Source organism: Lynx rufus, unplaced genomic scaffold (assembly GCF_022079265.1).
Source record: "Lynx rufus isolate CCGP_SWC_20201006 ecotype Redwood Valley unplaced genomic scaffold, mLynRuf1.p SCAF_2, whole genome shotgun sequence".
Taxonomy (NCBI): domain Eukaryota; kingdom Metazoa; phylum Chordata; class Mammalia; order Carnivora; family Felidae; genus Lynx; species Lynx rufus.
The window spans coordinates 190,409,517-190,434,756 of NW_025814834.1; the positions used below are offsets into that span (position 1 = coordinate 190,409,517).

Here is a 25,240-nt window from a genome sequence, read left to right on the forward strand (position 1 = left end):
AGAACCTTGTGTGAGTGTGCATCCACGCTCACATCTGTGATACTCGTTCTGCTGCCTCCTGTCTGCACAGAGGGCGATCAGTGACAGGACCCCAAGTGCCGCCCTTGATGCCAGGATCTCCTGGCACTGCCTGAGTAATGGTGGCTCTAGAATTTCTCCAGGGGGCACTTAGGGGCCACAAGGGTGGGGGGAGGGGGGCACAAGGCCCACAGAGCTTGCCAAGAATCTGCATTTGCATAGCAAGGGCACTGCTCTTGAGATTGAACGTTTCTTTGGGAGGCTGGGGCGACTAATGGGGGGGCTAAAGTCATGGCCTTTAGGGGGAGCTGGTTATGACAGCCTCCGCAGACCCTCCCCCTGCCTTTCCCAGCAGGCTCTTCCTCCTCCCGCCTTGCCCTAGTCCCGAAGAGGTGAAGACTGAGGTGGAGGGTGGGGAGCCCTGGACTCCAGGCTGGCTTCCCCAGTCCGGGACAATTGGTTCTGAGCCTCTAGCCGCCCTGCCTGATTCCCCTAATTGTGGAGTGGGTGAGTGGGGTGACGGGGGGAGAATGAAGAAATGGGAGGAGAGGTGAGAACAATACAGGAATAGGAAGGGAGGTGAGGGAAGCGGGGAGAAAAGGGGAGGAGAAAGGATGGGAAGCCCCAAGAAGGTGAGAGAGAGAGAGAGAGAGGAGAGAGACAGGAGGTGGGGGGTGGAGAGGCAAGGAGGCCGAGAGCATTATCAGCACTTAAAAAGCAGCGGCTCAGTTCTTTGGCACAAATAATGGCTTTTTATGAATAAATCATGTGTCAGACGCCTCCCAGGGAGTGGGCATGGAGGGGGGCGCGTCTGCTGGGCTCCAAGGCTGGCAGAGAAGGGCCAGTTGCAGCCCCCCAGCTGCAGGGGCGTTGTCCCCTTTCTCCTGAGGGGGCCCAGCAGGACAGACGCTGGCTCTGGAATACCAGTGGCCTGAGCCTGGCAGAGGCATCTTTACTCTGAGGTGGTCTCGCTGCTCCCTGCTCATGAGCCTGGCCCCATCCCAGGGTAGGGAGTGTCCCGATGCTTCCCTCCCCAACCCTCCCCCAGCAGAGCAGCCCAGAAGACGCTCCTGGCAGGCTACCACCTCTCTCTGGTGCACCCAGAGAGAGGTATGTGCCAAGACGGCAGACACACCCAGAGAGGGAAGCATGCAGTGCACAGACTCCATAGCCCCGGGCGCACATGTGGGCACACTGGGAGATGGATACGCTGTAATTCCCAACACACACACACACACACACACACACACACACACACACACACACACACAAGCTTACTCAGGCATGCGCACAGACAGGGAGACCCCAACCATCACCCAGCCTGCCCCTCACCCAGCACACGTGCACACAGGCCCACACCGATGCCTATGGGGCTACATGGACACACACAGACCTGCACACGCATACCAGCAGCCCACCCTCCATCAGCTCGGGGTGGGGGCAGCTCTGCAGCCCATATGGAGCCCAGACCCAGCTGGGCTCTCCTGGAGTCTGCTTGTGGGCTGGGGCTGGGGCATCTGTCCCAAGGGATAGTCCATCAGCCTCTATAGGCTCCCGACCCAGTGAGGACAGCCAGCACACCCCACAGTGAGGTCTTGTCCCCCACCCCCCCTTAGCCCAGGACCTGTAAAGGTTCTCCTGGCTCCGAGTTCGGTGGGTGCAGTGCCCAGAAGCAGTGGGGGCCATGGGAAAGCCTGGGCGTTGGAGGTACACAGTGTAGGCAAGACCCCTGCTCTGCCCCTTGCTGGAAGTATGACCTCAGAGAATAATTCCAATCTTGTTCACTCCTCAAAATGGGTCTGAGACAGCTGCGTCTGCCCCAACTTCCAGACCAAGAAAGTGAGGCTCCCAAAGGTAAGAGCACTACGCATTATTTCTAGGGCCACGCCCTCCTCACACTCTAGGAGCTCAGTGTCCTGGGTTTCCGCCTTCTCTTCCTTTTAGCTGCTTCTTCTCAGCCAGTGGGTTCCTCCTCCTGTGCCAATGTGTTCTTAGGTGTTCCCTGGAGCAGCCCTGGGGCCGCCCTGCTCTTCCCACTCAGCACCATCCCCCAAGCCACTCCTAACACCTCCGTGACAACCTCTGTGCTCTTGATTCTTCCCTCTCCGGGGCTTCTGACTCCACGATCCAGCTGAACATCCCCAGGCCACCATGTTGCCCAGTGCCAGGGACTGCCATTCACACAGTGGACACAGTGCTCAACAACCCTCCCAAATCCCAAGGCTTCCATAGAATCTAACTCAGATGGAGCCTGTCTGAGGCTGGGCATGCCACCTTCCCCTGGGCTCCTCCTGCCTCGATTCTCAGGGAATGGCCCGGTCTGTCCAGTGCCCAACTAGAAACCAGACACCTCTTCACTCTTCCCTCTCCCTCACCCCCTGTGTCCAATCCCAAACCAGTCCCAATGATTCTCTATCCAAAACTTATGGGAACTCATCCTTTCCCCTTCTCCCCCCACTGCCCTCCCCAATCCCTCCTGGTTTGAGTCACCAACAGCACCGCTGGCCCGGTCACTGATCCTCTCCCTCTTCTGGCCCATCTGCCTCTCCGGCATCAGTAACCTCTCCATCTCGGAGCTTTGGCCACACTACACTGCTTTTGGTTCTGGAACCCACGTGATCTCGACTCTGGGCCTCTGAACATGCCATTCCCTCTCTGTCTGAATCCCTTCCCTTCCCAATGCCAACTCACTCTTCAAGGCTCAGCTGAGACAGCACCCCCTCCAGGTACCTCCCGATGCCTCAAGCCCGGGACAGGTGTGGCAGGGTCATTCATTCGCACAGCCTGTCTCCTCCATTCATCACAGCTCTGATCGATAATCTCCTGTTTCCTCACTTGTGTCCCCTTGAGCCTCTAAATTACTTGAGGGCAGACATTGTGCCTATGATGCTCTCTCTGGCAGTCCCAATGCTCGGTGCAAGACCTTGGCACTTAAAGGCGCTCACTATGGGGAAGTGAGGGAAAAGTAGAAAATAAAGATGCCCACGGAAGCTTCCATGGATGGATGAATGAATGAGTGCAGGGCTGAGCACTTTACATACCTTCCTCATTTCCTCCTCAGCCAAAATCCACCTTCTGGGATGCTACTCCTGTGGTCTAGACCAGGAAAGTAAGGCTACAGAGGTTGAAAACTTGCTCATGGTCACCGAGCTGGCAAGTGGCAGGGAGCGGATTCAAAGAGAAGTCTGTGTGCCTCCAAAGGCCTCCCTTCCATTATCCCAACAGGCCTTCCCAAACCATTCTCCCTCTCAGGTCCTCTTCTCTCATCTGTACAATGGGAACAAAAATCATACCTAATGCAGGACCCGACACGAACAGGTTCTCAATGAATATCTGTGCCTTCTCTCCCAACCTCTCAGGCTTATGTATTCAGGACAGAATTTCCCCAAACCAGAAACTTCCTGCATGCATATGTTCACACAAACAGGTGCAGAGCTCCACACAGGCACATCGCCAGCGTCCAGAACTCAGTAGGCGCTTAACCAATGTGTGTTGAGCAGACAGGCATCAGTGAACGCTGACATATACTGAGACACAAAACCACAATAGGGGCTCAGGCACAGGGACAACCCCCCTCCCGCAACGATTCCTGCCAATTATCCTCCTTTGCCACCACCACCCCTGCTAGCCCAAGGCGCGGGAAATATTTAAAACAATTTTATTCATGAAAATATGCTGTACAATGCACTCTACACGGCCTCGACACGGCACACACGCACACGCACACGCTGACGGCACGGCCACGGTACACTGCCTACGATATGCGCCGGGGACGCCGCGCCCACAGCCCGCCCCGACCGGACATTTATAAATACGGGAGAGGAGGCAGGACTGGAACGGAGAAAGGGGTGTTGGTTTGGGGGGTGGATCCGGAGCTGAGACCTGCTGGAGAGGCTGAGACCAGTACTGGGGGCAGGGGGAAGTGGGGGGGGGGGTTGACTCCAACCTGAGAGGAGAGGAGAGGAGAAGTTAGGGCCTGCAGGGATAGGAGGGAGGGGCTGAATCATGGGTATGGGGGCTCTAAGGGTGGCTTAGGGCTAAAGGGAAACAGCTCAGGGTGAACAGCCAATAGGTAGGTGTGGGTGTTTTCGGGAGGGGGTTCCTGGCTTGGGTGGGTGGGGCTAAGACCAGTGGGAAGGTGTGAGTTGGGAATCAGATTGGAGTTTGGGGTGGGCTATCCGTCGCGGCCCTCACAAATGAAACGAAGATTCAGACCGCCTCTGGCCCCGTGCCACATCTCCCGGTTGGCATCGCCGACCAAAGCAGCCCGCCTGGCTGGTCCCCACTCCCACCCAGCCCGAAATTCCGCTCCGCCCAGGCTTCCTGCCCCAGGAGGGAGGTGGAGCGGGTCTCAGGAGTTTGGGCACGAATGGCAGGTGCCCCAGCCCCTCCCTACCACTTCCCTCAGGGGTAAACTTCTGAGGGACTTCTCTAGCAGACCTGGGGCTGCCTCCCGGATCCCCCCACCCCACCCCACCCCGTGAAGCTGGAATGGGGATGGGGCCCAGGGGATCAGGACGGGAAGACAGAAGCCCCTTGGGGGCGGGGCGGGGCGCCCGGGGGCGAGGGAAGGCGGCCCTCAGCCCGGCACCCAGCTCTGGTTGGGGGGCGGGGCCCCGGCCAGGCCAGGCGGCGGCGGAGGCAGGGCCGAGTCGAAGTTGAAGTCCATTTCGTCGCTGTCCATGAAGTCGTTGAGGATGATGGACTCGACGTCGCACTCGAGGCTCCCGCTGAACATGTCGAGGTCCAGGTCGGCCGGGAAGCGGTCGGGCGCGGCCCCCAGCGGCCCGGCGGCAGCGGCCGCGTACGGCCCCGGCAGCGCGTCCAGCAGGAGGCCACCGGGCGGGGCCCCGAAGGCGGCCGCGTGGCTCGGCGGCGCCAGGCCCGCGGCGCCCGCCTCGCCGGGCAGCGTCATAAGGCTGATGGGGTGGGCTAAGGCACTGCGCGAGGGCACCGGCGGCGCGTACGGGGCCGCGCCCTTGCCAGGGTAGGCGGCGGCCGCTCCCGCCAGCGCCAGCTCCCCGGGCGCGCCCAGCACCGGGCCGGGCCTGGGCGCGGGCGGCGGCGGCAGCAGCGCGGGCAGCGCCCCCGGGCGGAAGGGCGCGGCGGCCGGCGCGAAGCTGGCCTGCTTGTTCTCCTGGATGGTCTGCATGGGCAGGCGGCGCAGCGCGCCCAGCGCCGGAGGCCCGAAGCCCCCGCCCCCGCCGTAGGCGCCGCTCTTGCAGCCGCCAAAGTAGGCGGGCGTCCCCGCCCGGGCCCGCGGCCCGTACGCGTCCTGCGCGCCGTCCAGCAGGGCCTCGGGCAGCCCCGCGCCGCCCCCGTGCAGGCCCAGCGGGCCCCCCAGCTCGGCCAGGCGGGGCAGCTCCCCGGGGCAGCGCGCACCTAGCGCGGGCGACAGCGCGCTCGCCGGGCTCGGGTACATGAGCGGGGACGACGGCGCCAGGGCCTCCAGGGCCTCGTCGTCCTCCAATTCGGCCGCTTCCCCGAGCAGGGGTCTCCCGCCGCCGCGGAAGTCGGCCCACGCCTCGTAGTCATCGCTGGCGTGCGAGGCTGGGCTGGTGGCCCACTTGGCAGCGGCAGGCACGGGCCCCGGGGCTGGCGCGCCTGGGGGACTGTCATCGGGGCTTCGCTCAGGTGCCTGCAGCTGCTTCTTCTTGCTCGCCTTGCCCTTAATGCGCAGGAACTTGGCCCCGTTGTCCATGGACACGGCCCTCCGCCGCGGGGTCTTGCCTGTCTTTCCACCCTCGGGGTTCAGCATCCACCAGGAGCTCTTGCCCGTGCCCTCGTTCTGCACGCGGATGAAACGGGTGTGCAGCGACAGGTTGTGCCGGATGGAGTTCTGTGGCCAGAGACAAGGACATGGGTGGGGGAGTGGGATGCAAGGAGACCATGGGAAAAGAGGAGGAAGTGATGGAAAAGAGGAGGGGGAGAAAATAGAAAAGCGAGAGAGGAAGTAGAAGGGCCAGAACGGGCAGTGGGAGCAAACAGAAATGAAGGGTGGATGGGGTCGGGGGTGGGGGTGGGGGTGGGGTGTGTGTGGAAGAACAGGTGTAAGTACCAGGTTGGACAGGAATACCCACCTTTTCTACCCCAGAACCGCCCCCCTTCCACTGCCCAGAGGGTGGGGCTGGAGCTTTGGGCCTGGCCTTTTCCCAGGAGGCCTGGCCGAACCCTGAGGGCTACTCTCAAGGAGCTGAAGCAGGGCCCCCTCTCCCCAGCTTAGCCCCGCCCCGCCTGGGGCTAGCCAGGCTGCCAGGGCCCCCCAGCAGATTATGTAAGGGCTCATGCCTCCGCGGCTCATTTGTCTGCCCCCTCCCTCCCCAGCCTGGCATGGCGCCAGGAGCCCGAAAACCCAGGGCTCCAGAAATCAATCTCGCGGTGACTGATTAAGCCCTGTTTAGAACTAATTGCTCTTTCGTGTGTGGGGAGAATAAATTACCTGCTTTAATTTCGTGTCTTTAAAATGCAACTGCAGGTAGAGAAGACTGTTAACCCTTTGCTGGGAGGGCCTGGCCAGGGAAAGCAGAATACGCTGGGGGTCTCTAAGGTAGGTATGGGCCCGAAACTCTTCCAAAATTTCCCCCAACTCTTGTGAGCTCCTGTGAACCCTTAGAAGTCTTGGATCCCAGCAAGCTCCTCAGAGCACATCCATCAGCCCTGGGGACCTCAGAGCCCACCTCTACACAGTGCCCACCTTCAGGCCAGCCCAGCTTTCCAGACCGCCCTCCCTTCCTGACCACCTGACGCACAGTAACTCTGCTCCCAAAAGCCCCTTCCTGGTGGAAGCTTCACAAAGTCCCCACGAATCAAGTGGCATAATCCCCGTTTATAACAAGAAGATCAAGGCTCAGAGAGTTGAAGTGGCTTGTCCAAGGCTACACAGCCCTTTTGGGTACCTCCCTCGGCTCTACCTCTGCCACCCTGCACACCCTCTCTTCTAAATTTCTGCTGTGCCAGCCTCTAGTGCTCCCTATGTCATGGCCCGCTTTTGCAAAGAAGGTGGGGAGGGGGCCACAGCTCCAATGACCTGGCTCCCCAGAGGCACCTGAAGGAGTAGAACTTATGCTGAGCCTGGGGGCCGACCACCTAGTGGCCTTGACCTCCGGATTCAGGCACTGCCGTGGAAACAGCATGGGCTTGGCTATCAGAAGAGCTGGGCGGGATGCCTAGCTCTTTTCGGCCACCTAGCTACGTGACCATGGGCTACTGACTCAATCTCTACGAGCCTCAGGGCCTCAGTGAACTACTCTGGCAAAAATGGGCACCATTCAGTGAAATGAAAGCTCAGAAAGCTGTAAAATCACTACCTGAGGTCATGTGTGTGGGTACCGATCGGTGAATGCACCAGGTGCCGGTAAACATTGGTTAAAGCCCTCACTCTGGCCAGAAGACCACACTGTTAGATCACCCAACAGACCTGCTCTGTCTCTACCTCCCTAATATCGTGTCCTGAGTAGAACTGTGGTAGGCACCAACAAGTCTGGGAAGCTGGCATTACCCCATCTCACTGTACCAGGGAACAGAGGCCCAGAGGCATGATGTAATTTTGCCCAGGATCCCACAGGCAGCAATGCCAGGTACTACCCAGATCTAGCCAGTTCATGGACCTAATCGTAATTCATTTTTCTGCCCAGCCCCATAACCACTGACGGGTGAGGGCCCTCCCTCCTGCCTCCTTCCCATCAGTCTCCCTAAGGAGGGGTCCTTCCTGTCACCCAGGATATACTTCCACTCTCACCCCAGTTCTAGGTAAGGACCTGACCCCTCAAGCCCTGCCCCCCCCCACCCCCACCCCAGCTCTCTATCGCTGGCACTTTCCGGTCGTGGGAGGTGACAACTCCAAGGCCCCTCTCAGCGTTGCCCTGCCTGGCTTCCCCTGGGGCCCTGAGAAGAGGGGAACTAGACCCCCAGGGAATGGTGCTCCCTTAAGTAGATACCCCCTTCCCACTCCTGCCCTTACACCTGGCTCCCTAGCCCCTCCTCCACACCTGTGTTCAGAGGCCTCAGGGGCCTCAGTTCTCCCCACGGGACTGTCTGGCTTACCAGAGGCTCCACCTCCTAGCCTCTCCAGCTGGAGGTTGGTCAGGGAACACAACTCTTTATCAGTGATCAATGTCACTATGTGCCGGCCTGGTTCTGAGTGCTGGCAGCAGGAGAGAAGGAAGGACATTGCCAAGTGCTGGCACCTACTCAGTACCTGCTTGTTCAGCCCTAGGTGTTATAAGCACTTTATCTCACGTATTCTATCAAACTCCATCCAAGTCCAGAATTGTGATCCCTATCTCAAGATGAGGAAAGTAAGGCTCAGAGAGGCTAAGTAAGCTGCCAGTCACACAGTTCAAATGGCGGAGCCAGGTGTGGATTTCGGGTTAGTCTCACTTTGAGACTAAAGGCCATCACATTCCACCACGGGAGAGGGAAACAAGTCAGGGAATTTCCAAAGAATCTTAGGAAGCCAGTACTCTAGTGCTTCTCAAACTTTCCATGTAAACTATCCCTAGAAGCTGGCAGCAGGGGAGGACTGGGGGCACATTGCAAGGTCAAAATTTCCTATTAAGCCTTGTGCTTCCATTTCTAGCATTCAGGGGGATTTTGCATTGTACTTCATAATGCATCTAAGTTTCATGAATATAAAAATAATGTTTTAGATTATCTGTACCAAGAGCATATGCTCTGGGCCTATGAAGCTTTGCACCCTTCCCCACTCTGTTCCGTGCCTGACCAGGTACCCCTGGGGGCTTGAGCTCCAGTCTGAAACCGTTGCTGGTCCAACCCAAAGAGAAGAAAGGACTTGCCCAAGGTTGCCCAGGACCCGGTCGCAGAGCAGGGATTTGAGCACAGGCCTCCTGGCCCCCAGCATGGTGCTCTTTCCACTCCCCCAAGCCTCACCTGGGCAAGCCTGTCCTTCTCTCCGGGCCTGTTCCCCCACCTGGCCACCGATGAGCTGTGCCAACTGTCGACACTGCAAGTGCTTGAAATCATCCAGTCCAGAGGCTTTCAAACTTTTTTTTTCTTTTTTTTGTAAATAGGGGAACTCTGTTGGTATAGGGAATCTAATGCAAAACTGAGTGTTACACACTCAGCCACCAGGGAGCGGGGATGGGCTGCCCGGAGCTAGGCCGGCTCAGCACCCCTGGCCCTCTCACCGAAAACCAGGCCCCTGTGGAGGGGATTCTGCAGGCCAGATGGGGCAGTTGAGGCCTAGAGGGCTGCCGTACCTCGCTCAAGGTCACCCAGGGAGGTGGCCCAGGGCTGGGCAAGGACTAGCCCTCTGACTGTGGAGCTGGGTACCAGGTGTGCACCAGGGCTGTGGCCCCTGAGGAAGTCCCAGTCCTGAAGCCCCGTCTGGCTCCTCAGGGCCCAGCCACCTGGTACCAGTCAGAGCTCTCAGCCGAGATCCAGTGGCGAGCACAGATCACGACTCATCCACAAGGCCTCCTGGGAGGCCAGAGGCCACGGAGGAGGTGAGGGCGGCAGAGGAGGGAGGCGCCTCTGCCAGGCAGCAGTAACCAGGGCTCCCTCTTGGAGTCACCTAGCAACCCGCCACCACAGCCACAGCCCCGGCATGCCCGGGCTCCCCTGTGCCCAGAGCTGGGCCTGGCTTCTGGGGCCTCACACCTCCCGCACCTCCACGCAGGCCTGGGGCAGGTTAGCAGGAGGGAGACCATCACGGGGCAGAGGGAAGGGACAGTGGGTTACATCCATGCCCATCCCACTCTCCCTCAGAGCCCGGGCTAGGGCAGCTGGCTGGTCCCCTGGGGTTTCACCCACCTGGGAGAGGAGGCTGATGCAGGGTAAAGTCCATGGCCTCTGGTGTTGGGTCTGGATTCCAGTTTGGGCTCCATGGCAGTGCAACTCTGGGGCAAGGTGCTTTGAACCTCTATTTCCTCAAACAGCAACCTGCTTGCACCCTAGCTTCCCTAAAGCCCTCCACCACCCAGCAGTCACAGTGATCCCTTATATAACTTGGATCACGTCCAGTGCTGCCCAGAGCCCTCTGATGCCCGTCCCCCCCGCCCCCATCTCAGAGTAAAGAACAAAGGCCTTGCCATAACCCACCTTGACCTTGCCAAGGTCTTGCCAAGACCTTCCGTGACCCCTCAGACTCCTCCCCTAACACTGTCCCGCTTGATCCCTCCCTCCTGTTCCCTGAACCTGCTAGGCACAATCCCACCCTGGGGCCTCTGTCTCAGGGGAAAACCGTTCACCCAGACCCACATCAATCTCTCCTCTCTTCCGAGTCTGTGTTCAGATATCATCTTTTGCCGTGAGGCTCATCCTGACCACTCTTACCATTTGCTCCTCTTCCCTGCCATTTCTTGGCCCCCTTACCTGCACTAAATTTTTCTAAAGCAATGATCACTTTCTAAATTAATAATTTATATATATCTGTACATTAATAAGTTCATATACCAATCATATAAATGTATAATTTAGGGGCACCTGGGTGGCTCAGTCGGTTAAGCGTCCGACTTCGGCTCAGGTCATGACCTCACGGTTCATGGGTTCGAGCCCCATGTTGGGCTCTGTGCTGACAGCTCAGAGCCTGGAGCCTGCTTCGGATTCGGGTCTCCCTCTCTCTCTCTCTGCTCCTCCCCTGCTTGTGCTCTCTCTCTCAACAATAAATAAATGTTTAAAAAAATTTTTTTAATGTATAATTTATACTCTGTACTATTTTTTTAATCTTTTTTACTTATGTTGAGAGAGAGAGAGAGATGCAGAGAGAGGGAGAGAAAGAATCCCAAGCAGGCTCTGCACTGTCAGTACACAGCCCGAAGGAGGGCTTGAACTCACAGACTGTGAGATCATGACCCGAGCTAAGATCAAGAGTTGGACGCTTATCCCACTGAGCCACCCAGGCGCCCCTGTACTTACTTATCGTCTGGTTCCCCTCACATTAGAATATAAGTTTCATGAGGGATTTTTGTCCATTTTTACCATACCCCATGTGTTTGACACATACTAGGTATTTCATAAATGTTCGTTGAACGAATGAGAGAGATAGTAAAGGGGGGTTAACACCGTGTTGCAGGCAGAACGAAAGGAAACTGCGCAGAGTAGCTGGCACATGAGAGGGGCTTCCCCAAACTGGGCTGAGAGAAGGGAACACAGGACCAGAGACAAGCATGGGATGGAACAAGTCGGGAGCAGTACGATCCAGAGGGAACTGCAGAGAAGGATAAGGGCTTCCGAGAGACTTGAAGAAGGCCTTGCAAGGTGAACGTGCAGCTGGCTGCCCTCCCCAGCCCCCATCCTGCTCCCTCCTGCTGCCCAGATAGACTGGAGTAATCCAGGGCTTGCTTCGGCCAAGGTTTCTCAGAGCCTGTCCCACCCGGGCCGGAAGACACTCCAGTGGGAAGAGAACAACCTTGTCCTTGCTGACGGTGCCTCCCTCACGGACAGGGTCTGATCCATTTGGTGGTGGCAGCTCATCTATCCAGCGGGACACCCTCATCTGTTCCCAGGACACCCTTCGCCCACGAGCAGTAATGCATTCATCTGACGGCACAACCCCATTTATCCAGCACACCAGTCCCATTTATCCAGCGAGTACAACCTCATTTGCTAACAGCACTCCATTCACCTGACGGGCCCCCTCATTTATCCAGTGGGACACCCTCATTTATCCTCCAAGTCGGAGTCTCTCCTTCTGCCTGTGGTGGGCTGTGTTCTCTGACGGTGCAACCCGACTGGCCCAGCAGGACGTCATCTCTCCTACAAGTACTCTTCATCCCCTGACAGTACAACCTCATTTATCTAATAATGCAGCCTCACCTTGCCTCCAAGTACCACTTCATTCCCTGACAGTACAACCTCGTTTATCTTCCACTACAACCTCATTTCTCCTCCCAGTACAGCTCCATTCTCTGATAGCTCACCCCATCCGTTGTTCCTCCTCCAAGCCAGAGCCTGCCAGAGCCCCAGGACGGTGGCAGGCGGGGGGGGGGGGCGGGAGGGAGAATGTGTCAATGTCCCTGTCCCCTGCCTACAGAGGGCTGCCTGGTGCTATGACTATGTCCGATCTCCACCGGCCCTACAGGGCCCGCAGACCTTGAGTCCTAGGTTGCTCTGCCCAGCCACTTTCCATTTAGCCCCTCTCGGGCTAAAAAGGGCCCACAGGATTGACTTCCTCCAGCTCTCCAGTAGAGAAAAGATCCCACCCGATTTGATTTGTAGCTTTTGCTGATTTCTGCGGCATGGATACTCCCATCGCAGCCAACTTTAAGCTGCCAGCATGACATCACTGACTATAGAACTGGGAAAAGTGTGCAGGACTGGCTCTTATGAGCCCATGCAAGCCAGCTCTAGCACACCACTGACACGTGCTTCAAATACCAAGGCAGGAGAAGGGCATTACCATTACCTACCACGTGCCAGACCCAGGCTGGCTTCTTTAGATACATTTCTTCTTTCAAGCCTGATAACCACTCTGCCAATAGGTACCGCTATGTTACAAAGTGGGGAAACTGCGCTCAGGAGGGTTAAGGGCTCAGTGACTCCTGGGGCCACAAAACTGAGAAGTTATGGAGCCAGGTCTGGGTCTCAGGGCTGTTGGATTCCAAAGCCAGGGCTCTTCCCATGCCCTCCCCCACGTGGCAGGGACACTGTCCTGCTGCCCACCCCAATGGCCATCCCCGCTTTGGTTCTCAAGCCCAAGCTTCCTGGATTTCGTCAGGCAGGAGACCCAAGTCTTGTGTCCCCCACCCACCACGAGTCCCATGCTACCTCCTGGCCTTCCTGACATCTGGGCAATGCCAGGACCCTCCCGGGTTTAGTCTTAGGTCTCATGTCCATCCGTCCAATCCCAAAGCCAGGTCTGGACATCTCTCCAGGTTTCATCACTGTCCCAGCTTTAGCTCAGCCCTTCGCTCAGGAAGCGGACCTTGCCTACCCAATGGTAATGACCATCCAGCTCCAGCTCCAGCTCCTCCCTTGAGTGCCTCCCTGGGGCCGTGTGAGTTCTCTGGCCCCCTCCATGACTCACATTTGCCCTCCCCCTCCTTCCTGCATGAAGAAAGGTGGGGAGCAGAGTGGGAATCCCAACTTCATTCATGGGACCTTGGGCCTCCCCTATAAAAGAGGGTAACAATCGTGATATTCACAGGGGGGGCTGGGACCTGGATGAGAACCTATCTGTCAAGAATCTCATCCCCTCCCTGACTCAGAGCCCTAGGAGCAGCCCCCGTCCCAACCTTTATCCCACACCCCACTCCGGGGCCCCAGGCTGGCCAGCAACACACGCCTGTCTTGGAGTCACAGTCTCTCTGAGGGTCACTTGCTCTGCCACCTGGGCTGAAGCTGGGGTGTTCAGTGCGGACAGGCTTCCAGGCTGAAAGGGATGACTTGGAGAGGCCTGAGGCCGCGTGCAAATCCTCGGTAGCAGGGTCTGTAGCGGAGGAGGGCAGGTGGCGGGGGCATCAGGGCTACAGGTGTCAACAGGTGCTTGGGCTTGGGGTCAGCGGTGGAACAGCAGTGGGCAGCCAGGGGCCAGGAGGAGCAAAATGTCGAACGCAAGGCATGAGGTCCCAAGACATCCCCCACGCCTACCCCAGAGATAGCGGAGCCCATACGCCAAGCCCGGTACAAGCAAACCAGCAGCAGAAGTCAAGGCCCACCTCTACCCAAAAGCCCATGGCTTCTCATCACTTGTGGGCTTGGGTCCAACTCCAGACTGACATACACGGGCCCTCTGAGGCTCTCCCGCCTCACCACCCGCATTCCCTTCAGCCCCCCTGGGCCCCAGCCCCCCTGGAGGTCTGACACCGCCATGTCTCTGCACACTCCTGTTCCCTCTGCCCCTCCTTCTGTCTCTGCTGGGCTGGTTCCTGCTGCTCCGCCAAGGCAAGCTCTGTGACATCTTTCCCGTTCCCTCTGCAAGTCCCAAAGGTAGCCGCTCCTACCTCAGCGCCACTGCAGAGAAACAGAACTACCAACCAGAGTGCGAGTGTGTATGAGTTGGCCTCGCTACTTGAACTTTGCGGAGCAACCCCTGGCTCATAGTAAGTCAACACACAGGACGGAGCTCTCAGCGGCTGTGAACCGCTCAGACCTGGCAATTCTGTGCTGTTGCTGTTCAGCAAAACCTCAGGCCAGAGCTCCAGGCCTTGCCTCCTCCTCCTCACCCCTGCTTTCCCCGCCAGCTCTAGCTGCCTCTGCCCCCTCCCTGCTCTTCCTCAGCGCTTCCAGGACCCTCGGGAGAATTTAGCAAAGTAAGGGAGGAGAGAAACCACCATTTACTGAACATTCATCGTGTGCTACGCGCCATGCTGCCACAATGCTTAAAATCTTACTGTCTTTTTAACAAGCCTCTGTGTTGGTTCAGTGTGCCTATTTCACAGATGAGAAACTGAGGCTTCGAGAGACACCTGGAGCTGCCCAAGGTCACGTGGTATAAGTGATGCTGCAGGAATTCACACCCAGGGCCCCTGTTCTTCCTCCCACCCTGAGATGCCTCTAAGGAGGCGCCCAGGCCAGGTAGAAGCTCCCAGGTGGGCCTGGGGTAGGAGTGGGAGGGAGGGGGTTGCTGTCCATGCTGGCTCATCAACTCCTCCGCAGACTCTTGCCTCCCTCGTCCAAGACTGATGGGGATCCCTAGACGCAAAGCCATTCAGGCCTCTCCCTATCTCTCCTCAATCTGAGCCCTGTCCCTTCTGTAGGCAGCACCTCCCTACAGCCCTGCCCCAGGCCCTGGGAGCAGCTGCAGTGACCTCACCCAGCCCTGCCCTGGGCCCAGCTCTGGGGAGGGCCCAGCAGCTGTGCCCCAGCCCTGTAGGCTGGCTCCTAGGGGGGAAAGAGGAAGAGTGGGCACAGCGCCAAGAGAACCATCTGCTCTCCCAGGGGCACGGCCACCCGCACAGACACTGGCCTCTCCCCCAGGGGCTGCCCTTGGCCCTCTGTCCCCATGCCAAGGGGCTCCAGGAGCCCAAGGCAGCCCACCCAGACCGGGGCACCAGCCCTCATCTGCCATCTGTCTTCTGGATACTGAGAGGTCTTTGCGGGACACGTTGGAGCATGAACGTCCGCTGGAAAATGAACAAGTGCCCAGGGTAAGCTCTGGGTGTAGAGGCCAGAGGCCAGGGCTGGGTGTGCTGAGGGCTGCATGCCCCAGCCCCAGCCTAGCTGGGCTAAAAGCCTGAGATCCCCTGGGGGGAGGGGGGCCTCCATCCCCTCACATCTGCTCTGCTGGCAGGTGCCTCTGGCAGAGGGCAAGCCCCCTTCCCCCACAGCCCCAGCTCAGGTTACAGAGAAGGCAAGGCCAGCAGAGGACAGGGGGAGGGGACAGACGGGGTGGAGGAGGCAACACAGCATCCCAGAGTGTTGGGGGAGGGGAATTCGGATCTCTGGATGGGAGAGAGCCAGAGAGCCAGAGAGGGAAGGGCCATGCCCAAGGTCACACAGCCTCCCCAGTGGGCAAAGAGAAGCCCGTGTCCAGGGGCAGGCAGCCCTGGGTTCAAGGGTGACCTTGAGCAAACCACTGCCTTCATCTGTGAAAATACAGAGCCTAAAACCTGCCTGCTTCCCTCCCAAGCCCTGAGGAAAGCTCTGCAGGCCAGAAAGCAGTGGGTCAAGTGGGGGCAGGTTGAAGCTTATCCTGAATAGCCGACACCTCCGGACAGAAAGGGAGGCATCAGAGGAAGGACCACTGGCCCCCAGCACACACATACACTCGCACAAGTCAGTGTCTCTCAAGGATCAGGGTCCAGGATCCCCGCCCTACACAGCAGTGGGGAAGGGATTCCTTTCCTTTCTCAGAGCAACGTATAGCAGTAATGACATCTGCTCGGGCATAAGTCCTATCATTATCCCACTTTGTAGAGGAGAAAACTGAGGCTCAGTTGCCCAAGGCCACCCAGGGCCAGGTTCCGCTCCTGCCCACTGCCTCCAAGACTCCTATAAGCCCACCACCCTGTCTCACTTCTAAGATCCTTAAGGGACCTCAGGCCTGCTTCTTGGATTCTTTGGGCCTCTAAAGTCTCAGGCTCATCTTCTCCCCTGGACCCCAGTACCAGGCCCACACTGGATGCCCAAGCCAGTCTTTCCCCCTGTCCACACCATCCTCGAATGATCTCTCTGCCTGTATCACTCCCCAGCGTGGAGTGCCAGCTCCCTGGCTTGATATTCAAGACTGCTCTCCTTTAGAGCCCAGCTTGCTTCCCTAGCTTTGAGTCCTGCTGTGCTCGGACCAACAGAACCGGACCCCATGGGGCTCCTAAAGGAGGGTTTGACCTCCTTTGTCTGGTTCCCCAGACAATATCTGGTATTCTCCGAATACCCAGGGCTCATTATGTGGCCTTCCCTCATGACCCTGAGCCATCTTTATCCTGAATCAAATTCAGGAGTCCTCATCTTACCTCCCCAGTTTGACCTGTGGGCCACTCAAGGTCAGGGAGCCAGTCTGGTTCCTCTGAGCAGCACTGTCTTGGGTGGCTTACACCTGTAGTTAAGGTGAATGGAGGAAGCTGTCAGCAGCTTTGGGCTTGCAAATGGTGTGGGGAGTGGGGAGAAAACACCACATTGGGCTGCTCGGGGCTTGCCCTCAGGGAGCTCTGTCTGAGAAAGGGAGCCAGGTACCCCTGGAGTCATCCCCCAGGGAGGGCGTGATCAGCTTGGACAGGCCGGGCCAGCACTCTGGGCTAGGGAGATGTTAGCCCTGGGGAATTTCATTTCTGTCGCTTACAGCAGGATACAGTGAAAGCCACCTTCTTTCTCTAGGCTTAGTTTCCTCCTCTGCAAAACTGGTAGAGTCACAGTACCAGCTTCACAGGGTGCTGTGAGATTAGACGAAAGCATGTGTAATGGCACATGGCAGTTGAATCCCCGGCTAGAATAGTTCAGTGTGGCTAATTCGAGGGTCAGAAGGTGGGAGGTCGGAGTGATGTGGCTGGAGAGACTGACTGGGACCAGGGTGCCAAGGCCTTGAGTGTCATGCTAAGGCCCCTGGACTGGACCCTGTGGGAACAACCCGGCACTGTACACACAGGGAGCTATCAGAGAACAGGGGCTGTGACTTTCAGCTCCTCACTGGTCCAGTTCCAGAGGCTTGCTGAGAATTTACACCAACATGCATCCTCCCCTCCTGTAGCCAAAGGCTCCCAGTGGCACAGGGTGTCAGCCCCGGCTGCTAGTTTCATCCTCTCCAGCTGTGTCTATGCAGTGTGATTCCTAAGCGAGGGGGAAGGTGTCGGGGCTGTGGAGTCAGTCCCTTGGACCTGACTGCATGGCTTTCAATTCTCTGGAGGAAACAAAAAATCGAGGCGAGGAGGGGGCTTCACCTGGGCCGCCTGCTTGGAGAAGAAGCTGGTCTACACTGGGAGCAGAAGGGAGGTACAAGCAGGAGCTCGGGACACTACCACCTGAGGCACTGGCTCAGGATCTGGTCCGTCACTAGACAGACCTGTTAGAATCAGAGCCACTGAACTAGGACTAGAAACCTGTATTATTTATTTAAAAACTTCCAGGTGACTCGGATCATCAACCACATTTGCCAACAATGAAGGATTTAAGGTAGGAATTCTCAGAGAGATGTAGTGGGTTCCAGAATCACCTGAGAGGTGGGCCTGTATTCAATCCACCCAAGCACCCAGCCTAGTTTCTGAAGGGTGTCACAAGGGATCAGTCCATGAGTCAGTAGCTCCCTCGATGAGCATTTGACAACGGCAGCAGGTATGGGGTGTGAAAGTGGCAAATGCAAAGGTGTCCTGAGATCGTAGGCAGCAGGGAAAGCAGGAGGGCGGGCAGGGCCTGGCCAAGGCCAGCTGAGGGCCCAGGGGTCCAAACAGAGCAGTTTGAGCTTGGTTGGCTCGCAGGGGAACTGAGGAGCCCCAGAGGGTTCTGGAGCATGAGTGAGCCTCGGGGCACAGGAGCACTAGGGTGTGTGGGGCTGAGGCTGCACAGCACAAGGGGGAACACAGAAAGGTCTGTGTCTAAATCCAGGCTCGGCCTCATCCCAGGTATGCTGCCCTGGCCAAGTGACTTCACCTTTCTTGGCCTCCATTTCCTCAACTGCAAAATGGGGCTATTAACACATATCTGGCAGGATCCAGAGACGATATAAAAAGAGAATGTATGCGAAGTGCCCAACTGCCTAGCACCCAGACGTTAATTCTTGTTCCCCTTCCCACAAGAGGCACCCCTCTTTAGAGACCAGAAAGGTTTCTCTGCAAAGAGGGAGGCCCCAGGGGGAGGGTGTGGGAGGCCCCTCCCCCACACGCCACCTGGCCCCCCTCCCACCTCCACATATGGGTTGGGGGGTGGGGAGAGGCAGCAAACAGCCAAACCCTCCCAAACAGGAGTTGGTTTCCATGGTAACCAGGGTGCTAGGAGGAAGGGGGGCGCTCCAGATCCAGCTGTCCCCCTGAGCACCCTACCCAGGGCCCAGAGCCTTAGCTAATGCCCACCCAGCACCCTGCACCCCCCATCTGCCTGCTCCGGGGGCCCGCTGAGACTGCCATGAGCACTCCGTTCATTGTGTCCAATGTTTGCCATCTGGGTACTGCCAGGGGCAGGGGAGGCATCCCCAAGCAGGAATCCCAAGTTCAAGTCCATCCACACCTGTAATCAATCATATGCTTGCACCCATGAGAAATCCTATCAGTGCTTTGTGCCCTGGGTCCCAACTAACCCCTCATGGCTCCTAGAACCCGACTGTGTCAGTTGCAGCCTGAAAGAACCAGGGATTCAGTTAAGGCCCTTTGGACACGCAAGAGAACACCAAGGACCAGAATGGGGAAGAGCTTTGCTCCAGCTCACACACTGGATCACATTCCCTCACGGGTGCTCTGTGGATGCTCTGTCCACCCCTCAGCAGTTCCGACTCCACAGCTCCAGCTGACCCCAAGCAGCTGAACTAATATACCAGGACACAAGTGATGCTCCAGGGGGTTGGACCACTGCCAGGGAGAAGGAAGGAAGTGCTAACAACTTTAAGACCTGTCTTGCAATACAATGGGCAGTCCCAGAGGGCAGCCACTCAGTCACCAGGGGTGTGTGAGAAGGGGACGGAGCTGGGGAAGGAGGCTTGGAAAGTAGTGTTGGGTTCCATGACTCCCACCTTTCCTAGAGACCTGAAGTCTGATTTGGAGGTGGAAGGAGGGGGGGGGGGGCATGCGTACCCACCCCCAAGCTGGGAGGCAAGCTCATAGGCTGCAAATAGGGAGGGGCTGCTGGTGAGCCTCCCACAGGTAAGGGAGACAGTGAGGTGAGGAGGGGGCTCCCCTGCTATAGCCAGTACGTCCTATCCCAGAAGCTCATATCCACACCTAGCTCATGACCACCCACCCCCACTCCTCGGAGGACCCAGACAGAGGGGGGTTCCACAACCCCCAGGACCCTGTGCGGTGGCCACTACCAACTGCGGCTCAAAGACATGACTGTGGATTGCCCGGAACGAGCCTGCACCCTTTCAAGATCCAAACACGAGCCCCCTCCTCCAGCCCCAATGGCACAGAAAAGGCTTGAGTTTGGGGGTCAGAAAGGGGTTCAATTCCCAGGCCGGACACTTCCTAGGGACGTGACCCCAGGGCAAGTCACTTCTCCCCCTGGGATACAGGGATGCTAGTGCCTCTGGAAACATGGTGGCCAGAATGTGAACAGATCTGCGCTGGACTAGGGGGCGCCTCTTTCCTGGCCCTCTCAGTCCGCCCGTCTCTGGCAGAGGCCCCCAACTCCAGTCAGTCCCCAAGCTGGAGTCCTCAGGGTGTGTGCAGAGAGGGGGGCCCCAACCCGCAGAAAGTGGGGGCTGGGGGGGCGCTGAACTTTCGAACCCGCAAACCCCCCGCGCCGTTCATTACCTTAACACGAGTTAAAAATAACCGTCTCATCTCTTTAAATTAGTCTGTCTGCAATTACCGCCTGGCACGGCGCTGCCCGCCATCGTCCCGCTGGAGCGGCGCCAGGTGGCAGGCGGGGCCCTCACCCTGTCTGTCCGTCTGTCTGTCTGTCTCCGCGTCCCCCCTTCTCCCCGCGGCAACCCAGGGGGCCTCCCCGCAACCCAGACTCCAGAGCTCCCCAAGTTGCGCAGGGAGGGGGCCGGGCCCAGGGGCTGGCGGGGAGCGAGGGGGCCAGCGGGGAGCAGAGGACTGGGGTGGGGGCTCCGGAGCCGGGCGGCGGGGGAGGGGCGCCGGGAGGCCCGGGAAGCCGGAAGGGCCCGCAGCGCGCCAGCGCTCGTGGGTGGGTGTGAGCAGGTGGCCGTGGGAGTCTGCCGGGCGTGCCAGCAACTGTGCCAGGAGCGGCTGGCACGGGCTCGTGCCCAGGAGGCGGGCAGCTGCCAGCCCCCAGCTCGTGCAGTGCGGGGGGTGAGGACACCCCCCAACCGGGGCTCACACCGCCTCCTCCCGCACCCCCACCAGCCCTTGGGGCTGGGGATCCCCGGAGGACAAAGAAGGAGGAGGGAGCCCTGCTGGAGCAAGCTGGAAGGAGGCGAGAAGCGGGAGCCCTCTGCACTCACAACTACTGCTCAGCCTGGCTGTAACAGGACCCCTCTCCCAGAGGTCTCTCCATCGGTCCCTCCTTCCACCCCACCTAAGACCTACTGGCCAGCCTCGGCCAGATGGGGGTAGCACCACCCCTCAAGACCCCATCCCCCAACCACAGGGCAGCTCCAGGCCCTGAGGGAAAAGGGAAGTCCCCATCCACTGTGCTCCTCCCCCATCAAGCCTGGGGACTGGAATGGGAGGGACCCAGGCCTGGCCTGGGAGCTCTCAGGGGAGCTGGCAGCCAGGAAACACAAAAGCAGGAAGAACAACTCCAGGGGCCGCTAAATGGAAGGAGCACCAGGACCCATAGCAGCCTGGAAGGCTTCCTGGAGGAGTTGTGCACCAGGGAAGATGGGGCTGGAGCATCCGAGAAGTGGGAGGCTCTACCCGGTTGTCTGACAAACACACTTCTAGGACACTGCAGAGGGAGGAGGACCTCCTGTCCAAGCCCTCACCCAGGGCCTGGAGACCCTCCACCCTGAGGGAAACACTATCAGCCTCTTCGGGGGGGGTCTCCAGCACCAAGCCGAGCCTCTCTGCAGGCTTCAGCTTGTTGGGGGTCCTGACACCTGCTGCTGATCTTGCCTCCTCCTGTTTCTATCCTCAGCACCTTTGACTACCTCCCCACATCAGAGGTAGGACCACAGGGCAAAGGCCAAGCATGTGGGCCCTTCCTGATCAGGCCCGCTCCGCCTTTCCTGTGCCACCTTCCATCCGTCCCTAGGAGCTACTGGTTCTGGCCTGGCCCGCCCAATGGTCTAGTACAGTTCTACCTCCTTGCCTTTGCGTATGCAGTCAACATCCCTGGAGAGACTTTCTCCCAAATTCTGCCCCCCAATGATGACAGCCCGGATCAAGTGCCACCTTCTCTGTGAGGGTTTGCCTGGGCTCCCAGGGGGTCTAACCTGCCCTCCCTGCACCCCTGCCCCCATCCCCAGCCCTTCCTGCCTGTAAAATACACAGCCTGGGTGTGGAGCCCTGATGCATCCTGAAGGCAGGCCCGACACCTTCCCCTTTGGTCCCCCATCCTCCATCTAATACAGGGTTTGGTACACCCCAAGGATTCAGGTGCAACACCTATGTGGGGGAGGGGAGGGAGGAAGGAACAATGGGCCCCAGCCCCAGGCCTGGCACCTGAGGTGTACAGAAGCCTTGCTAAGCACAGACTGGCCCCAGGAGCTGGGGATTATCCCTCCACTGGGTTCCTGGAGGGACTGAATGGGAATGGGGTGGGGTGGGGTGGGGTGGGGAGCAGGAATGAGAGGAGGAAAAGGATGGGGGGTGGGGCAGAATGAGGGCAGCCACTGAGGGAATGAGATGGGAAAGGCCAGCGGCCCCCCTGAACAGCCCTCATCCAGTGCCTGGGTGGTCTCGGCCAGGGCCTGGGTCACAAGCCCAAGCCTCAGGCTCCCTCTCCCATGCCCCAGCTCAGGACCCGCCTGCCAGGGCTCCTTCCTTCCTGAGCCAGGTGCAGGGAGGACCAGTGTGTCCCCAGCACCGTGGTGCAGTGGTAACCACTTCCAGTGGGTAGGCAGGAGACCTGGGCCGTCATCCAAGGCCTGCCGCTCACCAGCGACCTAAGGAGTTTCATCCCCTTCCGGGGCCTCAGTCACACCACCTGAGAAATGAACTCATGCGACTATATCTCCAAGCACATTCCCAGTCCCATTCTAGGATTTAGACCTGCCCCTGTTCAAAAGCCATCTGGGTCGCCCTCCCACACCCAGTGCCAGCAGGACACTATTCCAGAGACTCTATGGGGCCTCGGAGGGAGACACACCTGGATTGGAGTCCAGCTTTCCCATCTACCGACTGTGTGACCTTGGGCAGTTCACTCCTCCACTCTGCGCCTCAGCGCCCAGCTCTGTAAATGGTGACAGTAAAACCCACCTCAGGGACTGCTGAGGGCACTAAAGGAGACACCGGACACGATGCCCGGAGGTGCCTGGCACGGGGCTTGACCCCGAGACCCTGCATGAACTGCAGCTCTCCCCCAGCATCCAGCCCCATGTCTCCTCTTGCCAGCGTCCCCCACCAGCCCTCATCCATCAAGCTCAAGTGGAGTTCCACCTCCTGCAAGAAGCCCTCCTAGCTTACTCTGGCCCACAGTACCCTCCCCAGCCTCAGTATCTTCTGCACCAGCCACCCCTTTCCTCACACTCTCACCAGATAAGCACTGACGGCTCCCCAGTGCTCTACGCTGGCTGCTGTGGGCACAGAGATTGCTCCCACACTGCCACTGTCTTCTAAAGGGGGTGTGGGGAAGGGAAATGAAACAAGACACAAAAGACTGAGCCCTGTGACAGGCGGGGAGAGGGCCAGAGAAGAGGGAGTCCTCAGCTAGCTAAAAGGGGTCAGGGAAGGCTTCCTGGAAGAGGCATCCAAACACTATGCTCTTGAGGACAGGAAATCTACAGGGAGAAGTGAACAGTGGGACAATGCATGGGGACAGGGAGGGAGGTGGGAGCAAAGCTGCAAAACCCAAAAGCAGTGCCCACTTAGGAGGAATAAGTGTTCTGGTGGGGTCTGAGACCAAGGGGACTGGAGAGAGGGTGTGGAGGGAGACTCACGTGAGTGCCTCCAACCTGTGCCTCTACCCCCATAGTGGTCAGAGAGAGACAGAGAAGCAGCCAGCACGAAGCCTGAGAGTCACGCGCCCCCAGGTCAGAGCACTGTGGCCCCTACGAGGCAGCCACTGGGCAACCAGAGCTGTCCACGTCCACAGGCCTCCTCCTCCTCTGGCACACCTCCTTCCCCTGACCCTGTCTGCAGCCACCACTAGGCACAGCTCCCTCCCTCCATCTAGGCAAGCCCCCCTTGCAGAGACCCCTCTCCCACAGGAGGCCTAACAGCTCAGAGGCCTTAGGCACAGCCCCTACAACCTCCTCCTTCTGCAAAGGCACCAACTATCCTATCCCCATTCCTGGACAAGACGGCCAGAGGAGGGTCTGGAGGCCACAATCCAGTCAAGCCCTTGTCCTCTCCCAAGATGGCTCCCCCCTTTCCACTGGATGGCACGGAGTCCTTCCTGGGGTGCCCCTGCCCCTCCCCTCCCCTCCCCTCCCCTCCCCTCCCCTCCCAATCCATCTGGGCTGGGAAAGCCAGGAGAGTGGAAGACAGCCTGGGGTGGGCAGGGACAGATCCCCAGTCCTCAATACCCTGCCCTCACACCAGCAGAGGTCATCACCATGCTGACCCAGGCAAGGGGGAAGAAGAGCTGCCCCGTGGAGAGGTCAGATCCCAGCTCACCTGACCAGCTCCCCACCCCAGGCTGGCTGGTGCCCTAGGGTGAACTCCTGACACCACAGGAAGAACTGTGGGCTCAGGGTGGCACTCCTTCCTTACCCTGGAGCCAGCTCCAGGGAGGACAGTGGGAAAGATTTGGGGGGACAGCAGGGGCTGGCCCCAAATCATTATTCCGGCTCTTTAAGGAGGGTGCCCTGGGTGGACAGGGTAAAACAAGAGTAACACACAAAGCAAACTCGTGGGGGTGAAGAGGGGGCCCCCTAATACCCGAGGCCTGGAAACGGGCTCCTCTGCTCTGCTGCCAAGGATGGGGTGGGGGTGTCCCTCGGGGGTGCTTCAAAGTAGCAGTCCCTTGTCACCTCACCAGACCTCCCACCCTGCATCGAGAGCACGCACACAGCTGCTCCCAGCACGCCCCCGCCTGTCTGCCGGCCAGCCCCACTCCCCGGGCACACACTCCGTGACCCCAAGGGGTGCCCCGGGGCCTCCCTCCCGACGGCTCACTGGGAATCCGGACGCACCTAGCGGCCCCTGGAATCCCCAGCCGGCGACCCCAGCCCCCCTCCCCAGCCGGACGCTCCCACCTTCCAGCCCGCCGAGCTGTTGCTGTCGCCTTTATCCTTGAAGTAGGGCACGTAACGGACCATCCAGTCGTAGATCTGCGAGAGCGTGAGTCGCTTGTCCGGGGCGCTCTCGATGGCTTTGGTGATGAGGTCGGCGTAGGACAGGTTCCCCCACGCGTTCCGCCGGGAGCTCTTCGCTTTCCGCAGCGGTCCGACCTCCGCGCCCAGCGGCGGCGCTGGGGCCATCGCCGGGGCCGTAGCCCGGCGCTCCGGCCCGCAGTCCTCGGCGCCCTCAGACACCCCTGAACCCAGCGCTCCGTCCTCGTCGCCGGCCAAGTCGGGCTGCGGCAGGGGCCAGGTACACGAGCGCGGCCGGCTCTGCGGCGCGAAGTCCGGGTCCACGTCCACCTGATGCGCTCGCAGCTTAGCAGCCATGGTCCCGCCCGGCTCGGGCGAGGAAGGGAGGGAGACTCCGCGGAGGGTGGGCGGGCGGCTCCGGGATCTGCGCGCCCCGGGGAGGCCCGCGGGAGGGGTCCCTGGCGGCGCCGGCTCAACCGCGGGGCGCCATGGGCCGGGGCGCGGAGACAGGGGGCTGGACACGCTGGGAATCCCGAAGAGAGGGAAAGATGGGGGCAGCGAGGGAGCGGCGGCCCCGGAGCCCAGCGGGCACACACCTCGCCCAGCCCCGCTTCTAGCACCTGCCGCCTGCTTGCGCCTGCAGCCACCACCGCCACCGTCGCTGCCGCCGCTCCCCCGGCGCCGGCCCCGCACGCGGGCCCCGCTCTCCCGGGACGAGGCCGGATTGCACCATGCCGGAGCCCGAGCCCGTGCCGGAGCCCGCGCCGCCGCCGCCGCCGCCCCGTGAATGCCGCCGCCGCCGCCGCCGCCGCCGCTCCGGCTCCAGCGCCAGCTCCCGCGCCTGCCGCGCTCAGCGCCGGC

General features: G+C 59.5%; 1 protein-coding gene across 1 annotated transcript; it reads right to left on the reverse strand.

Annotated features, from left to right (window-relative positions):
- Window positions 1-4,597: 4,597 nt before the first annotated feature.
- On the reverse strand, window positions 4,598-24,736 carry FOXO6 (forkhead box O6). Its single transcript, XM_047083602.1, has 2 exons — window positions 24,323-24,736; window positions 4,598-5,857 (listed from the first exon to the last, which is right to left on the reverse strand). The coding sequence occupies exons 1-2, from the start codon at window positions 24,734-24,736 to the stop codon at window positions 4,598-4,600; spliced, it is 1,674 nt and encodes a 557-aa protein (XP_046939558.1).
- Window positions 24,737-25,240: the final 504 nt, after the last annotated feature.